The following is a 22191-nucleotide window of genomic DNA, read 5'->3' on the forward strand; positions in this document are numbered from 1 at the left end:
TCCCTTTACTAGGCATCGTGGCATGAAATAGCGAGACCCCAGGTCCATGGATATGACATGCAGTGTTTAGCGATGACTGGCCGATTCCAGTTTGTGTCTGGAGCAGATGAGAAGGTGCTTCGAGTATTTACTGCACCCAGGAATTTTATGGAAAACTTCAGCAGCATTTCTGGTATATCTCTGGAGGAACTAAAAAGTGAAGTAAGTGTGTATTTACTTTCTTTTAAAGTGTGTGAGCTTCCTAACTCTCTTACTGGAAATCCATTAACTGGAGATCTTCGCTATGCGAATTGTTTACAGTCGAACTCCTTTGAGTCTTTGAGAAATACAGACTAAAAGACACGAGGCCTGGAACTACAGTAGTTGGCTCACAGGGGAGGCAAAATTGTCTTGGTACTTTCATCTATAAAGTTGAAGCATGTAGTTTTAAGTTTTAACAGTTTCGGATTGATATTTTCCTAGTAATTGGAATATATTGGGCATTATGTGCTACCAAGCTTGAGTTTTTACGTCATGAAAGGTCAGGCTGAAAGTACATTAAAGAAGGACCATCAAGAAATTTCAAAGCTTATATGAGTAACTCCCCCCACCCACCCACCCACCCAAGGAAAGCAAATACACAACTAACTTCTACATAACTTTTTCTTTTTTCTCTTTAGCAAATGATTGATCTTCCAGAAGGAGCTACTGTGCCAGCCTTGGGGCTGTCCAATAAGGCTGTCTTTCAAGGTAAGAGTTGTGCGTTGTCTGTGTGATTTGCAAATCATTCTCTATCTACACCTGTGTGTGTATACACACACATATATACATATATACTCATATGTGACTAATAAAATGTTTGTGTGTGTTGTTTTTAATAAGATTTGTGTTGTTTAGATTGATGAGAGGCACTAGGTGGCTGGTCCTTATTTAGCCTTGGTTTGAATTCTGGGAAGTTGCTAAGTCTAGCCTAGCCGTTTGGAGGAATTTGGAAACATTTCCTTTCTGGGATCAGATAGTAGTTGGTGGGAAAGAGTTTTAAGACATTGGAGACGAGTTGCTGCCACTCAGAGGACAAGTTAATACAGTGGTGCCCCGCAAGACGAATGCCTCGCAAGACGGAAAACTCGCTAGACGAAAGCGTTTTCCGTTTTATGAGCTGCTTCGCAAGACGAATTTCCCTATGGGCTTGCTTCGCAAGACGAAAACGTCTTGCAAGTTTGTTTCCTTTTTCTTAACACCGTTAATACAGTTGCGACTTGGCTTCGAGGAGCAACTCATAGAACGCAGTGTACATAGTAGCCTTTTTTTGAGGTTTTTAAAGACTTTGGTGATTTTTGAAGCTTTTCCAAAACTTCTTTTGCAGCCATTTGGTAAGTTAAGCTTTTAAAACTTTTTTGGGGGGTTTTGGATTTTGGGTTGGGGTGTTTGGAATTCAAGGACTTGGTGTTGGGGAGGGGTTTGCAAGAATCTGGAAGCTTGTGTGGTTTTTTTTCTGCATTTTTATGATTTTCTGTGACCATTGGGGCACTCTGCTGTTTTTTTTAAAAAAATCTGGATTTGAATTTCTGTGTACTGGGTGGGTGGGGGAACAGTTGGGGAGGGGTTTGCAAGAATCTGGAAGCTTGTGGTTTTTTTCCTGCATTTTTATGATTTTCTGTGACCATTGGGCCACTCTGCTGTTTTTTAAAAAAAATTCTGGGTTTGAATTTTGAAATGCTCTTTACAGTATGTGTTACTTTAAAGAGCACTTAATAAACTCTTGTTGTACCAAATTTGGCTTTGTTTGGACTTTTTTTGACCATAGGAACGCATTAATTGATTTTCAATGCATTCCTATGGGATTTCGTGCCTCGCAAGACGAAAAATTCGCTAGACGAAAAAATTCGCGGAACGAATTAATTTCGTCTTGCGAGGCACCACTGTATTGAGCTAGATGGACAAATATTCTGATAGGGTGTAAGGTAGCTTAAAAAAACCAGGAATTGGCTGGCTCTTGTCTCTAAAGAGATATTATGATTGAAGCTATTTTGTCAACAAAAACGACACTGGAAGAGCAGTCCTAACCTTTGTCCAGGCAGCAGCGGTCCAAGACAGAGTGACATAGCCACTGTTGCTTCTGCAAGCCCACCACTCATGGCAGCGGGGGTAGAAGCTGGGGGGTGTATGGGGTGAGCGGACAGAACACTGCACCACTCTATGTTAGCGTGGAGTCAAGTGACTGTAGTTAGGCTGGCTCTGGATCCTAGGCTGGTTAGGCTCTCCTCTGCCTGCTCCTGGAATGCCCTGTTTGGGGGGCTTTCAATGGGCTACCTCTGGCGGAAGTCCTCCTGGCTGTATGTTTGGTAAGATGAACGGGGAGGTGTGCCAGAGGTGTGACACTGCTGTCATTTTGTGACAAAGACTGGCGGCGCTGTTTTGGGCTGGGCAGAGGGAGCCCTCTGCTTCATCTTGTACAACAAACCGCCCCCCCTCCCAGCATGGTGGATAGGGTTTTTAGATTGCAGTCCTTATCCCAGTATATTGCTTCTTTCTGTTAGGACATTTGTCAGTTGCCCAGTACTGTGATAAGCCTATGCATAGTCTGCTGTGTCATACCAGAATTCATGAGCTTTCAAGAATTCATTTTCTGCAGTTAAAATTACTGCCCTGTTATTTCAATGCGTAGCCCACCCTGCTGTTGGTGTCAAGATGGCAGGAGATGTGCCTGGAAGTCTTGGGTGCTGTATGTTCCCATGTTGTTCAGATCTGGTAACATACGTTTCCCTGAAAACTTAATCGGATGCCACTGGTTAAAGTCTCCGAATGCCACACTTCATGGCTCACACCCATACTTGATGGCTGGGTAAAATTATTCAATAGAGTGTATATTTTAAGCTTTCCCCTTTTTTGAACAAATCATCTTGATTAATAAATTTAGTGCAGTTGTTATGAAATTGCAAACTTCATTTCCTACAGAAGTCGGTTGAGGGAGCTCAAACTGGCAGGGGTGTCTAACAAAAGCAAAAACAAAAATTTGATGGCATCTGGAGACTAAATTCTGTAGGTGATGGCCTACTTTGTCAAATGCTGAGTTGCAGCTGGGAAAAGCATAAGGCAGAAAAGTCTGTAGAAAGCTGACCAAGAAGATGAGTTATGGGGTGATCTCAGGAGAACGCCAAATTCTTTTAGCTTTCTCTAGGTCCTGCCAGGAGTTGTGTCATGAGGCCCAAATAGTTTACCTTGCATTGTAAAATTTGCTAACCTTTCTATCCAAACATAATTGGGTTATGGACCAAATTTTCTTTTAGATAATCTAAACTGAAAACAGAATTGTTCTTTTCTGTTGAGTATTTTGTTAACCATTCCTTGATTGGCATGTTACTTTCGGACTCTAAAATATGCCTCTTTTACAGCTGAAGATACAGCAGCCCAGACAACTGAAGAAGAAGAAAAACTTAGTAACACTTCCAGTCAGTATCATGAAAATTACTTTCAGCCATGTAGTCTTACAGGTATGCAACATGTTAAAATTCTGCGTTTGGGAATTTTGTTACGTAAATTAAGGGAGCAGATGAAAGGGAAGGGGGGCAGCATGAGGAAAAAACCTCTTGGTTCTAAACCAATTAATATCTTCCAGAACCTCCCACAGAAGATCATCTCTTGCAGAACACGTTATGGCCTGAAACACAAAAGTTGTAAGTTGCTTTGTTTATCTGATGAGAAATAAACGGAAAAAATATGGGGAAAGGTTTTAACTCATTTGTTTAAAGTCAACTTCCCACGAGTTGTCCTCATTTCCTCATTAAACTTGGAGTTGTTCTGGGCTAAATGTGGGCCAAATGAACGAATGGCATTTATTAAAAACTACATTTGCATCCTATTCTTTATTGAGGTAGCTCAGAATAGCAAGCAAAATCACCTTTCATTTTATTCCCACAACAGCCTTGAATGGGTGGGGATTGAACCTGGGTCTCTAGCCAGGTTTGAAGATACTTAGTAAGAACGTTTAGCATCTAATGTATATGTTATGTATGTATTTGATTTTATGTCCTATCCCATCCAAAAGGCTTGGGGCAAGTTACAGTATGCAAATTACTCTGCCCTATCAATTAGCTGCTTGACAGTCAATTTGAATTTAAAAAAGGCCGGATGATGCTTCTGGAATACCTACTGGCCTAGGCTTTGGCAAGTTTTTGTTGAATTCTTTGCAACCTTTTCAAAACCCCATAAGCAGCTGTTGTTGTTGTTAGTAGTAGTAGTAGTAGTAAAGGTAAGGTAAAGGGACCCCTGACCATCAGGTCCAGTCGTGGCCAACTCTGGGGTTGCGTCGCTCATCTCTCTTTACTGGCCGAGGGAGCCAGCGTACAGCTTCCGGGTCTTGTGGCTAGCATGACTAAGCCGCTTTTGGCGAACCAGCAGTGCACGGAAATGCCGTTTACCTTCCCACTGGAGTGGTACTTATTTATCTACTTGAAGTTTGACGTTCTTTCGAACTGCTAGGTTGGCAGGAGCAGGGACTGAGCAATGGGAGCTCACCCCGTTGCGGGGATTCGAACCGCCGACCTTCTGATCGGCAAGTCATCTGTGGTTTAACCCACAGCGCCACCCACGTCCCTAGTAGTAGTAGTAGTAGTAGTAGTGATTTTTTTATTATGCTTCTGTTATTAATATAATCTGGGCAATGGGAACGGAGACTGAGAGAGAGTGGCTTCCCGAAGGGTGTAGGTTCCTAACTAATAAGAGTTAGTGGCTGAGATAAGACCTGAACCTGTGACCTTCTGGCTTACTAATGGCATTTTTAGCTGCTATACTATATCACTTGGTAAACATGGAGCAGTAGCTTTATTGATCCTGAGTATAGCTCCCTCCTGAAACTGAGAAACAAACAATAGACGAATGAGTGGCTGCTCTCCTGAAACAAGTGCTTTTAGGAGCTGGAGGGTAACCCAGAGGCAGCTCTGTGTTCAGTGAAGGAGTTGCTGAGTTGCATCAAATACGTGTGCATTTGAGCAGAGGTCAGGAGATAGATTTTTGCCTTTAGATTCAGCGAGGTCTGCTGTCCTGGAACAATTCCCAGGGAGGCTGTTTTCCCCTCTGTTTTCTTTGCTCGCTGCAGTTGCCTTAAAGGCGCTTTAAATTGTGGCAGCTCTCTTTGCAAAGTGTGCCAGTTTTTCACAGTCTCTCATTCTTGGCAGGCTGGAGGTGGCAGAGGTACCATGATTCCAAGCAATTTGGCTTTCTGCTGAATCTGAGCAGGGAAGCCTGGAAATATTCTCAGGGCCGGGAGGGAGGGGGGGGGGGAAATCCTTGCATGGTTTGCCAAGACCATTTGCCAGAGCCCTGTCCGCAGGCCTGCACAACTTGTGACCCACCAAGCAGAATGCAGCCCGTAGGCCATGTATTGCCAGCTGCCAGATGTAGTTTTTGTAGCCACAAGTAAACAGCAAAAACAAAGCAATTAGAAATCTGCAGTATGACCAGCTTTACACGGATGGGTTTTAGAGTTTCATAAAACTCTCCCTCTGGCTCAGTGTTAAGGGCAGGGGGAAGAAGCTAGTTGCATGTTTTTGGTGCAGGGAAGGTAGTAGCTCAGTCTGCTTCTTAGAACGGTGTGATGAGGTGTCAATCATTCAGTCAACCATATGGCCTTCAGGGGAAGATGTCAGGCCAAGCCAAAAACCTGGTTATGTTGGAGGATGTTGTCTAGACAGGATGTCATTCTCCCTCTGGACATGAAGCGCAGGGTCTTGAAAGCTTCGCCTCTTCTGGGGAGGAGAAGTCATCCCACCCTCCAAATCTTCCCTTCCTCATGATGGGGTAAAGATTAAGGTACCCCTGACCGTTAAGTCCAGTCGCAGACGACTCTGGGGTTGCGACGCTCATCTCGCTTTACTGGCCAAGGGAGCCGGTGTTTGTCCGCAGACAGTTTTTCCGGGTCATGTGGCCAACATGACTAAGCCGCTTCTGGCGAAACCAGAGCAGCGCACGGAAACGTCGCTTACCTTCCCACCGGAGTGGTACCTATTTATCTACTTGCACTTTGACGTGCTTTCGAACTTCTAGGTTGGCAGGAGCAGGGACCGAGCAAGGGGAGCTCACCCCATCGTGGGGATATGAACCGCCGACCTTCTGATCGGCAAGCCCTAGGCTCTGTGGTTTAGACCGCAACGCCACCCACGTCCCCATGACGGATTAGGTCGAGTCTTTTGTTCCTTAGGGGAAAAGGCTTCCAGTGCAGTACTTTTAACTGCTCTACAGTTAAAAAGAGGAATAAAAACAATTCCTCTTGTGTTATCCACTCTGTTGTCCACCCTGTTTAACTCCCCACCATTGTCTGGGACTGTTGGCTGGGATTTGGAGGGTCCTCATTCACTCTTGTTTCTCCCTGGGGTGGGCAGATTGGCATGGGAAACTACATTTTGACAGTTCCTCTATTTTATGAACTCAGTGTTCACTACTTCTTTTCCGTTTGTAATGAGAGAGAGGGAGATTTATTTTTGGTTGTGGGTGTAGATGGGATGTGTCGCTCTGCTCAAGATCCTGAGGACGTCATCCTATCTAGAGACTGTCCTCGCAACACAGTCAGTAAATAGAAATTCACAGTAAGAACCAATTTCCTTTCTCTCTCTAAGCCTAACTAGGGTGGTTGTTACCGCACCTCACCCTTGCCTGCAAATTCTTTTGTTGAAGGTCAGTATAATAGGTAACCAATAACCAAGTAACCGAAAACACTTAGTAAATAAATAACTTTTAAAGGCACATAAGTGCTGTCATTGTATTTGGAGGAAAGGGAGCAGCAGGATTTTTTGATTTTTTTTTTAATAGGGAAGTTCTTTTAAATCTGTAGTAATCTTAGTAGGTTTTCAAAGTGAACTCTCATAAACTCAGGAGAGAGAGACTTTGCTAGCTGGCTAAAGGTGCTCTGAGAGGACAATGGTTACATTCGGCTGCAAGCTCATTATTGAGAGAATGGCAAAAGGAACAGGTAGCAGCAGCGTACATTGAATAAGCTTGGTGATTCCCCAGTGAAGTCGTCTGCTCATCATAGGTTTTTCTTAAAGGAAAGAGAATTATTTCTCTAACCAAGGCTGTACTTTAGCAAAGAGCACACCAAACAGATGTTTTGCTGGATCCAGATGCAGATACCATCCGGGTGTGTGTGTGTGTATGTATCTAGTCCGTTTATAAGTCTGCCCCATTTAAGAGCAGTGATCCCAGTGTGAGTTACACTTAAAAACAACCATAAAATCAATTAAATACAATATAACAAATATCTGGAGTCTTATTTCATCTAATGTTTGATTCATGTAACTTTGCATCTGATTAGAGGTATGAAACCTCTTCAGCACTGAGAAAATTGCTGATTATGTCTCACAATCCATTTGTCTGATGTGTAAATAGAAAAATGTTATTATAATAATTATGAGTGTGGAGGCAGCCTGATCAACAGAATAATGCATTGAACTTTAGACCCAAATTTTCAAATTCTGGCTTGTTTCTGGACTTGCTGCTTTGCCTTGGACAATTCTTATATACCTCATCATCAAACTTGACTCGTGTTTGTGAAGGGACGTGTGTGTGTGTGTGTGTGCGCGCGTGCGTGCTTCTCCTCTCCATCACACAAATAACATAATTTATATATAATTTAAATAAGTAAAGGTAAAGGGACCCCTGACCATTAGGTCCAGTCGTGGCCGACTCTGGGGTTGCAGTGCTCATCTCGCTTTATTGGCCGAGGGAGCCGGCGTACAGCTTCCGGGTCATGTGGCCAGTATGACTAAGCCGCTTCTGGCGAACCAGAGCAGCGCACAGACCGCCATTTACCTTCCCGCCGGAGTGGTACCTATTTATCTACTTGCACTTTGACATGCTTTTGAACTGCTAGGTTGGCAGGAGCAGGGACCGAGCAATGGGAGCTCACCCTGTTGCGGGGATTCGAACTGCTGACCTTCAGATCGGCAAGTCCTAGGCTCTGTGGTTTAACCCACAGTGTCACCCGTGTCCCCATAATTTAAACAGTTTAAATAAGTTACATTAATTTAGAAAAAATATATAACAAAAAATGGTAGGGAACGTCTGGCCCATGAGGCTATTCCCCACAAACCTTCACACCTGAGTGCATATGGGACGGCAGGTATAGCTCAGGTACGGCTGTAGCTATTAAGTGAGCTCCCAATTGTTGTTGTTGTTGTTTTTGCAAGTGGAGTTCCGTGTAAGAAAAGAAAATGCCCTGTTTGCAGGAAATAGTTTGTATCCAAATGTTTCCTACAAATGAACCTTCAGAGGGGACTCCCCTGGAACTGCTCATTAGGTGCTGGAAGTGCCTTCAAGGTCACTGTAACTTCCGATTAGCCGATTGGAGGTTACAGCAAGCCTCTTTGGCAATCACCTGTTGTTGTTGTTGTTGAATTATTGAATTTATATACCACCCTATACCCAGGGGTCTCAGGGCGGTTCACAGAATAAAATCAATATATAAAACCACGAAATACCTAATAAAAATATAAACAACAACCCAACCCCCAACCCCCAATTTTTTTAAAAGGGCATAGGACGTAAATGGGATCAACCAAAGGCCTGGTTAAAAAGGAACGTTTTTGCCTGGCACCTTAAGGTGTATATTGAAGGCACCAAGCGAACTTCCCTGGGGAGAGTATTCCACAGACAGGGAGCCACTGCAGAGAAGGTCTGTTCTCGTGTTGCCACTCTCCGGACCTCTCGAGGAGGAGACACACGAAGGAGGGCCTCAGAAGATGATCTCAGGGTCTGTGTAGGTTCATATGGAAAGAAGCGGTCCTTGGGGTAATGTGGCCCTTTTATGAAGTTGGGTGAATGTCAGGTAGTGGTCCCTCACACCTGTCAAAGTTGGCCCATGGCATGTGGAAATGAAAGGATCAGGCCTACCAAGCTGGAACTGGTTCTCCACATCTGGTGTGAAGTTAAAATGCTAGTCTGTGCTAACCATGATTAAGAATTCATACCATAGTACAACAACAAACTGTGATCCAAGATCTGCTTGCCTACTTTTGTTTCCCATCTGCTCTTTTTATAAGTTCAGAACTATCGCCATAGTATAGCTGATCTTTGAGGTGGATCAATTGCCCAAACTGTGGCTTGTGAGGTCCTACGAAACAGCAAGCAGCTGTTTCCAAATGTTACGTTTTACAAACCAGCTTCAAGCTCTGGTTTATTGGCCCTAAACAAACCACAGTTTGGGTACAGACATTAAAGCAAATTTTGATTTAGCTAAACAATGCATGGCTTTGCGTTATATCAGAACCCAGTCTAGGTTCAAATGTTCAAAGGCATGCAAAAAGGATCACTGGTCCAGTGAAGAGAGTATGATTTAGGCCGTGGCATTTCCTATTAATAAGATGAAGTTCCTTAAACCTGCTAGGGAAGACTTTTTCCAAGACAGAGTTCTACAGCATCTTTTTTTTTTTTTTTTGTAGAAAGCAATGTATTTTGACAGGAGATAAAGAAAATATTGTCGGTTCCCAATTGTATTTGTGCAGTATTAATCTTGAAAGAAGCAATGTGAAATAATAGAAAATGTAGGTTTAATGTTGCCATAGCAGCAAGAAAAACAGGAACCAGCTTGCTAAAAATAGACCATTTGGCAATTGCATTTCTGTGCGAAATACTGTCACCTCGGCTTTAGATTTCAGAATAAATTTTTAACTTTGATAAATATTTAAGGAGATAATTGTGCATAGGAGTCTACTGAAGTGTTCCATTGCAAAGATTACATTTTATAGTTCAATAATAGTACGGTTGAACTTTAAAATAATTACAGGAATAATCAGGCAACACACTAAAACTTGCAGTGTCTAGCTTCATGCAAAATGTGTTTGCTTTTTTAGCTCACATTTGTTGGGCTGGTCTTACTACAGGGTGAATAAGTGATAACTCAAGGCATTGCAGACCATTCTGCTGCGGGATCTTCATAGACCCCATGTGGTTGCTGAGGTCTCTTCAAGTGACCTGCCACTAATAGCCGATTTATAAAGAAATGATTAGGGAATAATAATAATAATAATTTATTATTTATACCCTGCCCATCTGGCTGGGTTTCCCCCGCCACTCTGGGCAGCTCCCAACCGAATATTAAAAACACAAAGCAGCATTAAACATTAAAAACTTCCCTAAACAGGGCTGCCTTCAGGTGTCTTTTAAAAATGAAATAGTTGCTTATTGCCATGACATCTGCGTTCCACAGGGCAGGCACCACTACTGAGAAGGCCCTCTACTGTTCTATGATGCTAAGTCAAGTCTGCCAGTTCTCCGCTTGGTGCCTACCTGCCCCTCGCCCCTCCGTCTTCCCCAGCCCACCATTTTCTGACCCATATGGCTTCTTATTTGAACATCACATTTGTGCTCCTTCCAAGGCCAAATAAGAGTACAATTGGCAGCAGCATCTCCTGCATAGGAGCTCCAGGAACCCGCTTTCTGCCAAGTCAGGTTGTTGGTCAGTGTTGGTGCTGACCTTTAAAGCCCTAAACGGCCTCGGTCCAGTATACCCGAAGGAGCGTCTCCACCTCCATCGTTCTGCCCGGACACTGAGGTCCAGCACTGAGGGCCTTCTGGCAGGTCCCTCACTGCGAGAAGCCAAGTTACAGGAAACCAGGCAGAGGGCCTTCTCGGTAGTGGCACCCGCCCTGTGGAACGCCCTCCCACCAGATGTCAAAGAGAAAAATAACTACCAAACTTTTAGAAGACATCTAAAGGCAGCCCTGTTTAGGGAAGCTTTTAATGTTTAATAGGTTATTGTATTTTATTGTTTTGTTGGAAGCCGCCCAGAGTGGCTGGGGGGACCCAGCCAGATGGGCGGGGTATAAATAAATTGTTGTTATTATTATTATTATTATTATTATTATTATTATTATTATTATTAGTCCATCAAATTCAGTATTGTCTACACTGCCTGGCAGCAGCTCTCCAGGGTGTCAGGAAGGGAGTCTGTCGCAGGAGATGTTGCTGCCGATTGAACCCGCGGCCGTCGGCATGCAAAGCACTCCACCCTTGCTTCCTAATCATCCAGACATCCTTACATGTAGAAAAGGAAGGCGACCCTTTCGCAAGGGCTTTTCCTTCCAGCTGGATGATAAAGGCACAACTTGGCTGTGCACCCGCACAGGAAGGAGAGAGGAAGAACGGAAAGGCTGCAAGGTGTGTGTGTGCCCAGAATATGTTTTGGGACACTCTGAATCAAAGACCCACACTTTTAGGAGAGCCTTTGCTTTGAGATCGCATTGAATCTTATCTAGCTCAGTGTTTGGTTTGGGTGCAAGACAGCAGAGCTTTGATACCTCCATACCAGTAATAGCCAAGTTATACGGAAATGAATAGGAACTGGGGTGTGTGTCATTTTCTTTTCTTTGGCAATCACTCGTAGCCGAGTAAGATTGTCTTCCATAAACACGGTTTTAACAGTGAGTCCGTAGGTGACTGTGGAGGCTAATTCTGGATCCACACGTCCTTCCACAGTGGGGACATTGGCTTCCGGCCAGGAGTTGATCACGGTGTGGATTTGCCAAGCGTGCCTTCCTCTTAGCACGTTTCTCCCTTACGTCCTGAGTTTGAGTGTCTTCAAAGCCCATGACACCTTTGGTAAAGGCTGTTCTCCAATTGGAGCGCTCGCAGGCCAGTGGGGGGGGGGTGTACACTGCAACAAACTGTAGCCCACCAGACATTTTTTGCTATCTTTGCCTTTTTACTACTTTGGGGTCTTTATCATTTTAGGTATGGACATGGCTATGAAGTTTTTTGTGTTGCCTGCAATAATGCGAAAACTGTGATTGCCTCGGCATGTAAGGTAAGAAAAAGTAAAAAGCGGCTCTGAAATTTCGATCACCGTGATCTGGGTGGCCTGAGTCACGTGAAAGAATCCTGCTGGATCAGACCAGAGGCCCACCAGCTAGAGAGTCTCACAAACCTGTGGCAGCAACTGGTGCTGACCAGAAAGCTGCTTTGGGAGAGTGACCTCATTGCATGGAACTGTTCCTCTTTTTTTAAAAAAATTAAGAAATGTATCTTAAATACATCAGATGCATATTTTTAAAATTAATGTGCGGAGAGACTCCACAGGTGCAAATTAGTGGATGATTCCTCTTATAGGGTGTTCGTTGTACATGGGGCATGTTGATTAATCAGCAAAATCAAAATAGGTTTTTCGAAGGACGGGGCAAACCTGGCCATTTTATTGTAGAATGGTGTCCTGGGCCAACATATGCAGAACATGAGCTTCTGGAAGCCAAGGACTGTAAGAAAGACAATCAGTTCTTGCATTGTAATAGTAGTGAATCATAGAATCATAGAGTTGGAAGAGACCACAAGGGCCATCGAGTCCAACCCCCTGCCAAGCAGGAAACACCATCAGAGCACATAGTGGAGTCAGCCACTTGTGGTGGTGGTCATTTTTTGAGAGGAAGAGTCGTTAAGGGAAGCTTTTCTGAAACACCTGCTTTGTTATGAGTCATTGCCCTAATCAACCAAATAAGTGTTTCTGGCATTTCCGTAATGCAAGCAAAAAGAGAAAATCAAGTGAAGTAAAGATTCCTGCCGAAGGACAGTTTGCAAAGTAAATATTTATTCATCCGAAAAACATGGGTTCAGACTCACTATTTCCTCCAGCGCTTTTTGCTACTACATCATGCTGGCTTTATTTAGGAATCTTTTTGGCCACCCTTCATCGGCAGGCAATCCCAGGGTGCGACATGATAAGACCATTTAAAAACATAAAAGCAATTTAAACGGTAATACAAAAGAAGAGTGGATAAATAACACCAACTGGAGCAACAATAAAACCACTGCAATAATGACATCAAGCATCCTAAACACAATCTTACCCGGCAAATGTCTCTGTAAATTGTTTATCTGCCCTTATGGTTGTTTTTTTTCAAAGCTGCTTTTGTTCATTCTCAGTATTTATTCTCTCTCCATCACCCCGTTTCGCAGGCTTCTAAAAAAGAACATGCAGCCATTATTTTGTGGAGCACCACAACGTGGAAGCAGATACAGAGCTTACCTTTCCACAACCTGACAGTTACACAGATTTCCTTCTCCCCCAACGATAAATTCTTGTTAGCAGTTTCAAGAGACAGGCAGTGGTCACTTTGGAAGTGTAACGACATCAGTTCAATGCAACAAGGTAAGCTAGCTAACAGTTGGTGTCACTGGTTGAAAACTAACATTTCAGCTTTTTAAGGTGTGTTACGAATGAACACACAGACATCCATTTTGCGACTCTATTTTGGTTTCTTCTTAAACTTCATCTCCTTTTGCAAACTTATTCTTCATAGTTTGATTTACAAATCTGGCCTTCATCTTACAGTTTCCAGGGGAGAGAACGTTTGGACAGCAGAAACTTTCAGGCTGCCGATTCATGGCAATCCATTAACCAAATAAGGGTGGTGGAAGCTGTCTTGTTTGCTTCTTCCTGTTGGCCTTGGGTGTTTCTTGTGGAAAAGGAACTTTTGGACAAACGTACAGTATGTCTGTTTATGCCCTACTCTGATGAAATGGCAAAATAGTTTCCCTGCTCCTGACCATTATGGACTGAGCAGTGCTCAGGAAGCTGAGCAGTTGTAAAAGCTATAGCAACCTGTCTTCTTTTTTTAGTAGCAACTCTCTTGATAAAATGTTGTCGGACATTTCTCCCGTAAATACATGGTCCAGTAACATTTGACTGCTGAATGGTATCTTTGTATCCCATATGTAAAGGGATGGCATTCCAGGAGAGTTAACACTGGATGTTAAAGAAAGCTTGTAAATGTGCTGGGAGAAGTGGATATTATGTATTCTGTTCTATTGAACCATCCAAATATGAGTATTGCTGTTCCTGACAGTCTTGTGGCATTTGGAAACGATTGCCAATTCTTTAACTGGTTTGTAGATTGTGTGTGTTTGGTGAAGTCAAATCTTCCCTAAAGAAGGTTATTTGAATGCAGCAGATCAGTTTTTCAGCTGGTCGATGTTGGTAGACACCCCCCACCCGCAAACTCGCTAGCAGTGATGCCACTGTAGTTGCCCAAGCAGCTTGGCTCGGGAAGGTCTCGTCTCCTTGACTGAGCAATCTTAGTAGATGATCTTTCAGTGCAAACTGAGTTGCCCCAGAAACTTCTGCAGTTATGCAGAGGGCTGCCTTTAGTGTTCAGAGCACCAGGAAGTAGGAATGGGGTGTGTGTCTGGATGCAGTTTGTGAGCCATCAGTTGGCCATCTGTACTCTAGATTCCTGTTCCCTCCTTTTAAACTTTTACCCCACCATTTTCTGGGGCGATGTCTGCCTGCAGGAATAAATTACAACTTTCTTCTTTTTCATATTTGTCATTCCAGACCCAGCTTTCAGCCTTTTTGCTTACACAAATCAAAGCACGGCTGTGCACACTCGCATCATTTGGTCCTGCGACTGGACCCCTGATAGCAAGTATTTCATTACTGGAAGCAGAGACAAAAAGGTAAGTAAATATTCAGTTGCTCCTTACCCAGCTTCACAGAGTTAATTCACACAAATCAATATTTATTTATTAAAAGCATTTATACCCCACCCTCTTCCTTAAAAAGGGTGTCCAAGGCAGTGTTCCATCCATGTAATTGTTTAAAAAGTACAAAAATGTTTAAAGAAAACCAATACTTCACTCCTATTTGGGGAAAGAACCAAAGGAGCATGTTCTTGTATGTTTATGCGGAATGTGTCATTAAAATTAATATGCCTTTAAAAATTCATCCCTCAGTAAATTTGTTTGGCACTGAACTTGACTACCTATTTTTTATATATAGGCATAATCTTTTACTGAAAGTCCTAATTCAATGCAGATGGAAGATGTTGAGTGTATTAGAAAGCAGAGGAGGAATTTTGCACAAAATATTATTTACCCAGCTGCTGTTAATTCTAACATGCTCATTGTTAGTCAGTATAGGACTGAAGCGAGATCTTGCATGTTAGCTTAGAAAGGTAATAGTTTTATGCAGTAGGAAGTCTCTTATAGCCATATTCTGCGTACCATGATGGGGCAAGAACCTTCTCAAGGCATTTCTTTTGAAAAAGATGAAACCTGAATTCAGGCAGTGTGTACTACATTCATTCATTCATTCAATCAATCAATCAATCAATCAATCAAATGTTGTATACCTAGGCCATCCAAATTATGTGCTAAGTAATTAGAAATTTATGCTATCTGTGGATTATGCAAATTGAAAAATTGGCATAAATTACCTTATTTCAAATAATTTATTATGAGAACAGGCGCAGTAGTGGTTAGAGTCTTGGACTGAGCCTAGGAAGAAATCTACACTGAATCTCACTTGTTCACCTTGTGCCAGTCATTCTCTCTTGACCTAACCCACGTCACAGGTCATTGTGGGAATAAAATGGGGGGGGGGGGAGAAAGAGAGATGAAATTCCTCTGGAAGCTGAATTCTGTGGGTTTTCTATGCTCCTACAGAAGTGTAGCCATGCATAGAGTCTTGCCCAGATCCTAAGAACTTGGTAATCATTTTAGTTTCATATCTGTGCATATGGTGGTCTTCTGTGATAATTTAGTAGAGTGCCATCAGTATATATAAAGCTTTCACAGTGTAAGTGACAGAAAATCACTGTTCCTTGTTATAAGGAGCTTATAGTCTAAGGTTTGTCAGTGGAGAGAGAGCAGAGGAAGATCAGGGGCGAAAGATGGAAGGATAACAGAAGATAAATGTGAGCAACTGTAGTTACAGATACTCTGATTTCATGGTAGTTGGGAACGAAAAGTGAGAGGTGGTTGTCTATAATCAAATTTTTAAAGTGCAAAGTGTATTTTTTTTATGGTAACGACTCTGTTTCTTATGCCTCTTCACGTATTGTCAGGTTCTGTTTTGCAGTCCCGGCTTAGAGTGGGTTTTGCCTTGCTGCTAACAAAGTGAACAAGAGCTTTAGATCTTGCCTTATTTATGTACCACTGGCTATAATAAGCTATTTTGTAAATTCCCACCTTCACATGGGGGAAAAAACCTTCCATCGCCTTCGTTGTTATCCTTTCTTAAGCCCCCATACAGGTTCTTTTCTCTTTTTTTGCAATATCCTTTCTTTGCTGATGGCCAGCAGCCCGGCAAAGAAGGTTTTCCAGATAATCCTTATCAGTTAATCCATGCTTCTAAATGTTTTTTGTACAGCAGTAGAACTTACTATGTGTTTTGTACACTGTTTGCTAACCAGCAGTGGCTTTCCCAGAGCCTAAGCCTCTGCTCTAAAACTAATTTCCATAAAGTACATCAACACTTGCCTTGGATTATTATTTTTAATCACCCTTGTAAACATTTCAGAATTGCTGTGAGCAAAGTTGGGAGTGCCTTCTTCTTTCTCCTAACTTCAGATTCCCCCAGAAGCTCCCCCACGCTTCACTTTTCATTATGGCAAAAAAAGTCAACATATCATTATTGCTTACTGGACTGCTGCAGCTTTAAGACAGTGATCAGTTTTACATTTGACCAGCACAAGCTCTGCCTTTGAACATTTCTGAAACTGCAGTAGCCAATCTCTGAGGTCATTGGACAATTCCAAGGATGGGCTTAGGCCTAGCAGGAAGAGTGAAATCACTTCTCCTGCACAAAGTAGTGTTCTGTGTGTAACACACACACACACACACACACACACAGAGAGAGAGATTTGCCTTTATGGTTAGTTTTATTATTTATATGAGTTTATATCCTGTGGGGACGCGGGTGGCGCTGTGGGTTAAACCACAGAGCCTAGGGCTTGCTGATCAGAAGGTCGACGGTTCGAATCCCCGTGACGGAGTGAGCTCCCGTTGCTCGGTCCCTGCTCCTGCCCACCTAGCAGTTCGAAAGCACATCAGAGTGCAAGTAGATAAATTGGTACTGCTCTGGCGGGAAGGTAAACGGCGTTTCCGTGCGCTGCTCTGGTTCGCCAGAAGCGGCTTAGTCATGCTGGCCACATGACCCGGAAGCTGTATGCCGGCTCCCTCGGCCAATGAAGCGAGATGAGCGCTGCAACCCCAGAGTCAGTCACGACTGGACCTAATGGTCAGGGGTCCCTTTACCTTTATATCCTTCTGTATCCCTTGGACTCAGGGTGGCTAACAGTTTTTCAATAGCATATATAGGTCTGTATTCTTTGGAGGGCTCGCAACAAACCTGGACCCCAAACAAGAGAAGAGGTGGGGAGAAAAACAGGATTTTCACGTACTAAATTCATCCCCAAACATTTTCCATGCATGGAGAACAGTTAGTTTCTCGCAGCATTGGGAAGAAACACTGCGGGGTGGAAACTCCCACCTGATCCAAATGTGCAGTCCTCACTGTCTCATTGGCTGATACTCTGCTACTTGCCCTTGAAATAGGTTGTTATTTGGGGCGAATGTTGTTCAGCAGAGGAGAATAAAGAAAACGACCCGGGTGAGATCCAGCCTTGTTCGCCAGTCCTGGATGTTGGGGACTCTGTCACGGCCCTTAGTGCTAGTCATCTGCTTGCTCCTGATGGGAGGTATGTTGTGTCCTTAAAGAAGAAGCCATGTGCTCAGAAGCCGAATGTTCATGGCGATTGATTTCCTGAAACAGAGCCACTACTAGTGGCTTTTGTGGCCTGTGTTTCTTAGTTCGCCTTGTTGTATTTCTAACTCTTATTCAGACAGTCACTGGTTCTACCTGCCTCTACCCCTTCTAGGTGTTGTTCTACATGGGATGTACGTTGTAATATCCACAGGCCCGATTAACAAGTCTTAAAATGGCGGAAGGCTTAAAAGTTGCTTGTATGTGGCGCTGTGGGTTAAACCACAGAGCCTAGGACTTGCCGATCAGAAGGTCGGCGGTTCGAATCCCCGCAACGGGGTGAGCTCCCGTTGTTCGGTCCCTGCTCCTGCCAACCTAGCAGTTCGAAAGCACGTCAAAGTGCAAGTAGATAAATAGGTACCGTTCTGGCGGGAAGGTAAACGGTGTTTCCGTGCGCTGCTCTAGTTCGCCAGAAGTGGCTTAGTCACGCTGGCTGCATGACCCGGAAGCTGTACGCCGGCTCCCTCGGCCAATAAAGCGAGATGAGTACCGCAATCCCAGAGTCGGCCACGACTGGACCTAATGGTCCGGGGTCCCTTTACCTTTACCCTTATGTGCAGTTTAGATGTGATGTCCAATATGTGGTGGTTGAGCTAGGATTATCAGCGTTCAGAGAGTTGGAAGGAATCCTGAGGGTCCTCTAGCCCAACAGCCTGCAATTCAGGAATCACAACTAAAGCATCCCTGACAGATGGCCATCCAAGCTGTGCTTAAAAACCTCCAAGGAAGGAGAGTCCACAGTCTACTGAGGAAGACCATTCCATTGTGGAACCGCTCTTTCTGCCAGAAAGTTCTTCCTGATGTTTAGTCAGAATCTCCTTTCTTGTAACTTGAAGTCAGTGGTTCGGGCCGTACCCTCTGGAGCAGGAGAAAACAAGCTTGCTGACTGGGTAATGAGCTTTAATTACTGACAGAACTGTCCTTTTTCTATAGCTATATTGTTGCAATAGGCACAGAAAGTGGGAAGATTCACTTGTATAAATGGAAACCAAGCGACAAGAGGCTGCCACTTTCGGACTGGACCAAATGTGCTGAAACAGACAACAGGTAACCCTATCCCAAACCTCTTGTGTCTCAAAGCAACTATACAGAAAGCCACTATTTCACAGATGCCTTAGCATTTGGCTGTGTGAAGGTTCTTGCACTGGTTCTGTGAGGCCCCTTTGGCACCTGTTATAATGATGCCTTAAGGGACCTGCATTTGTAGAAACCCTTATTTATAGAGCTGATGCAGCATAGCTGCTAGAAATGTGAGCTGGGAATTCTCTGCTTCAGATTTGCCCCCAGCCAGTAGCTGAATTTTAATTGTGGCGAGCCATGATATCGTAGCAGCAAGATGTGCACTGGAGGGGATGCAGGAGCAAGGTGAAAATGTTGTGGATGCTTGTGTCTTTGTATGGTTGCTGTGGTCCTTTCTCTGCTTCTTTTTCAAGAACTGCTTAATTTCAGAAAGTGTTGCAGAAGAGCTCTTCCAGACCCTGTTGCTCTAGGGAGTGCCAGTAAACGAGTCAAACCATTTCTGTTGTTCTTAAACTTGTTCTGATTTGATTCCGGTTCAGCCCAGTAAAGGTTTGTTAGCAGGTTCAGATGAATGTCATATAATACCAAATTCTCTGTGTGATAAGGCTAAAGGTCCCGGCGATATTTTTATCATTATTATCAATACATCCTGCCTTTCACTGCAGTTCCCAGGCAGTCGTCCCCCAAGCCCTGTGGCCAGAACCAGATCTGCTTAGATTCAGGCCATACACTATCACAGTGGTCTTGGTTACTGTGTTACATATGCAATTCCTGGTCCATGCTTTTTGACTCATAGCTGATCCCAGAGATCAGCTTCCCCTGTACATCTTTGCACTCGGTTCATTTTCCTATAGTGAGAGGGAAGACAGTACAGCACAGGTGGAATTCTTCTGTGTAGTGCATGAAAAAAATATCCTTCCCTCCTTCTTTCACTGCACTGTTATCATCATGGTTGGTTGCAGAATTATAGCAGCAAATGTCCTCTGTTCTGCCTATTTCGTTTCTCAGCCCTGGAAGAAGGCAGAGTGTTAGCTATACTTGGCCTTTGTATAGCACTTTCAGAGCACCGCACATTACATTATCTGGTTGTAATCCTTTCAGTAACCTTGTAATATGGGTCATCATTCTGACGATATTACAGATTTGAGTGGTAGGAGGCAAGTATCTGTGAACCAAGGACTCCCTGGTTTGTAGCCCCAGTCTCTTACTGTAGCTCTTATATTAGAAGCTTTAGCCCATATATAGAATTCAGTTGCCATTCATGTTGTGCATGTATCCCCATATCACCCCTTTAAAAAAATTATACCCATATTTGGAACTAGCAACCTGAATTTCAATCCAGATACAACTAAGCCTTAGATAAAAGATGGAACCAAACTCAGTTTAGCTCTGGAATCAGTTACTACAATTGTTTGCAGCTATATGCCTACTGGGTTAAGCCTTTCCAAATCAGATGCAAATAACTTGATGTGCTTGCGTGTGCAAGCTGAACTTTAAAGACCTCAATGGGACATGTAGAAATGCATATAGGGTGAATTTTTAAAAGCTGAAATCTGATGGGAGGGAGGAATATATAGTTGGAGTCAGTTTTATTTATATAATACATGATCTGCCACATTTGTGCTCAAAGCAATTTGCAGACAATAATTTTTTTAAATAAAATAACGCAATACTTAATAAGAATTATAGTATCACTACTGCATGAACAATGAATAGAGGATGCACATCCATGCTGATTTCAAGTTCTGTGCCTTTGGGATCTGGCTTGTTAAGGCCCCATGAGACCATGAATGTTTGAATCTCTCACTATGCCATTAACTTTTCCATTTATCTAGATTGGCCCAAAGGGCTTACTAGTGTACCAGCAGCATCTGTTCACCCTTCAGATGGTTTGCCCGGCTCCACATAACATCTCACACACACAGTCCAGAGCCCTCTGGGACATCTCTTGCCAGCACAGTAGCTAGATAAGACTTTACACAGTTCTGTTGGCATACCTTGACTTCTGTATGTCTTATTTGTTTCACCAAACAGTCTTTACATTTATTAAGAGTTCAATGTTTCAAATTGTCAGCTGTAGCTACTTAATTCTTGAACAAGTTTACCTGCTCTGGTGCCAACAGAAGGAGATTGAATTGGAGCTAATATTTGCTTTTATTTGAGTTGTTTACTCTGTGGAAGAACATGTCTGTAGTTCAAAAAGCATTGGGAAATGTGAATATTAGTTGGGCAATTAACATTTTCCACACGTGCTTCTGACTGCAGTTGTTTGCGCACCCAGATTTTGCCTTTCGATGCGGCGGCTAATCATAGTTCAGTGGTTAGGATTGCCCCTACAAACTTATGGGTCAATTACATCATCCTGTCCTGATTTTTGTTAATAATAATTTGCTGAGATAACCATATTGGTAGCCTGTTGGTTGCCCAGAACTCATAATATGAACCCATAGTTTGTTTATAAACTTTGGTTTGGAAGTAAGGCATTAACGACAGGTTGCCAATGTGGATGTCATGGTAAACTGTGATTAGTGAAAACTAGAAGTGAAAATTAATTGGGGGGGGGGGGAATTCACACCCTAAAAGGGGGAGAAGGAGTGAGTGAGCACATGGGCTTTCAAAGGCACCCCTGACTAACAACCCAATGTTTGGCATCTTTTCCCTTGAGCTGCTGTACTCTCTGACACTTGCTTCTCTTTAAACTTTCTAAGTGATGCGTTTTGCAACTTTTTGTTAAGAAGCTTGCATGGCTAATGGCAACGTTTGACCTGAAATTACAGCGGAAATAGGTGTATTTCTGTTTGAATTATTTATGGGATGAAGCGGAGAAATGCCACTTGAACTCAGAATAGCTCCAGCATCTTTAATATCTACAGGCAGTGACAAGTTTAGTCCCCCCCCCCCCCCGAGCTGGCAGCGCTGAAAAGGAGTGCACTAATTAGCTAAATGCTGACGTTTGGAATTGACAAAGTCCAGCTGAGTTTGACATTTTGTGGTTGCGAGAGATGAATTGGGTTTCCTTCCCCCCTAATAGCTCCTGTCTTTTTGCAGCCAAAGCCACACTCTTGTTGTCAAGCAGCTGTGTTGGAGAAAGTGCGTGGGCCGTGCTGGGCAAGGGACAGCAGAGAGCAGCAGGTGGCTGCAGCTGGCGAGCTGCGGGGCCGACTATTCTGTCAAGATACTCAGCATTAACAGAGACAGTCTTTAAGCAATTTACTTTCGACCACACTTCGTGAAATATGTCAATAGTACCTGTTTTCTGAACTTTTTTTTTTTAAGCACTTCTTTTTCTGAAAACTATATGTCTACCTGGAGCTTAATTATTAAAGCGGTTTGTATAAAAACATGTGTTTACGATTGGCCTTCCCTCACGAAAAGGTTATTCTCCACGGGTACATTGCTGTCCTTCGCTAGCGTTTTCCTTGAGATAACCATCTCCCTAGAACAGAAGTGGTTGGGGCAGAACGGACTCACTTCTTTACCTTCTCGGAAATTACATTCCTGTTTAAAATTGCCTATTCCCCCCATTGTGTTCAACATCATTTTCATTCGTGGTTCTAGGCTGGGCCTCAACAAAGCTTTGTCTCTAAATGTGCCTGAGCCTCAACCAATGCAGGGTTTTTGTTTTTAAATCGTTTTGGTCGGGATGGAAAATGTCAGGCTCAGGG

The 22191-nt window shown here is 43.3% G+C and overlaps 1 protein-coding gene across 1 annotated transcript in view; it reads left to right on the forward strand.

Annotated features, from left to right (window-relative positions):
- The window catches only part of ELP2 (elongator acetyltransferase complex subunit 2), a 44409-nt gene extending 22542 nt beyond the window's left edge, over nucleotides 1-21867 (forward strand). Inside the window, 11 exon segments of the mRNA XM_083624644.1 lie at nucleotides 13-201; nucleotides 660-729; nucleotides 3375-3473; nucleotides 3599-3656; nucleotides 11704-11776; nucleotides 12919-13111; nucleotides 14297-14418; nucleotides 17299-17441; nucleotides 18440-18553; nucleotides 21575-21718; nucleotides 21720-21867. Coding sequence (XP_083480770.1) covers nucleotides 13-201; nucleotides 660-729; nucleotides 3375-3473; nucleotides 3599-3656; nucleotides 11704-11776; nucleotides 12919-13111; nucleotides 14297-14418; nucleotides 17299-17441; nucleotides 18440-18553; nucleotides 21575-21718; nucleotides 21720-21759 — 1245 coding nt within the window. The 3' untranslated portion in view covers nucleotides 21760-21867.
- The last annotated feature ends 324 nt before the right edge of the window (nucleotides 21868-22191 follow it).

The sequence above is a fragment of the Podarcis filfolensis genome (assembly GCF_964270895.1).
Source record: "Podarcis filfolensis genome assembly, chromosome: 7".
NCBI lineage: Eukaryota > Metazoa > Chordata > Lepidosauria > Squamata > Lacertidae > Podarcis > Podarcis filfolensis.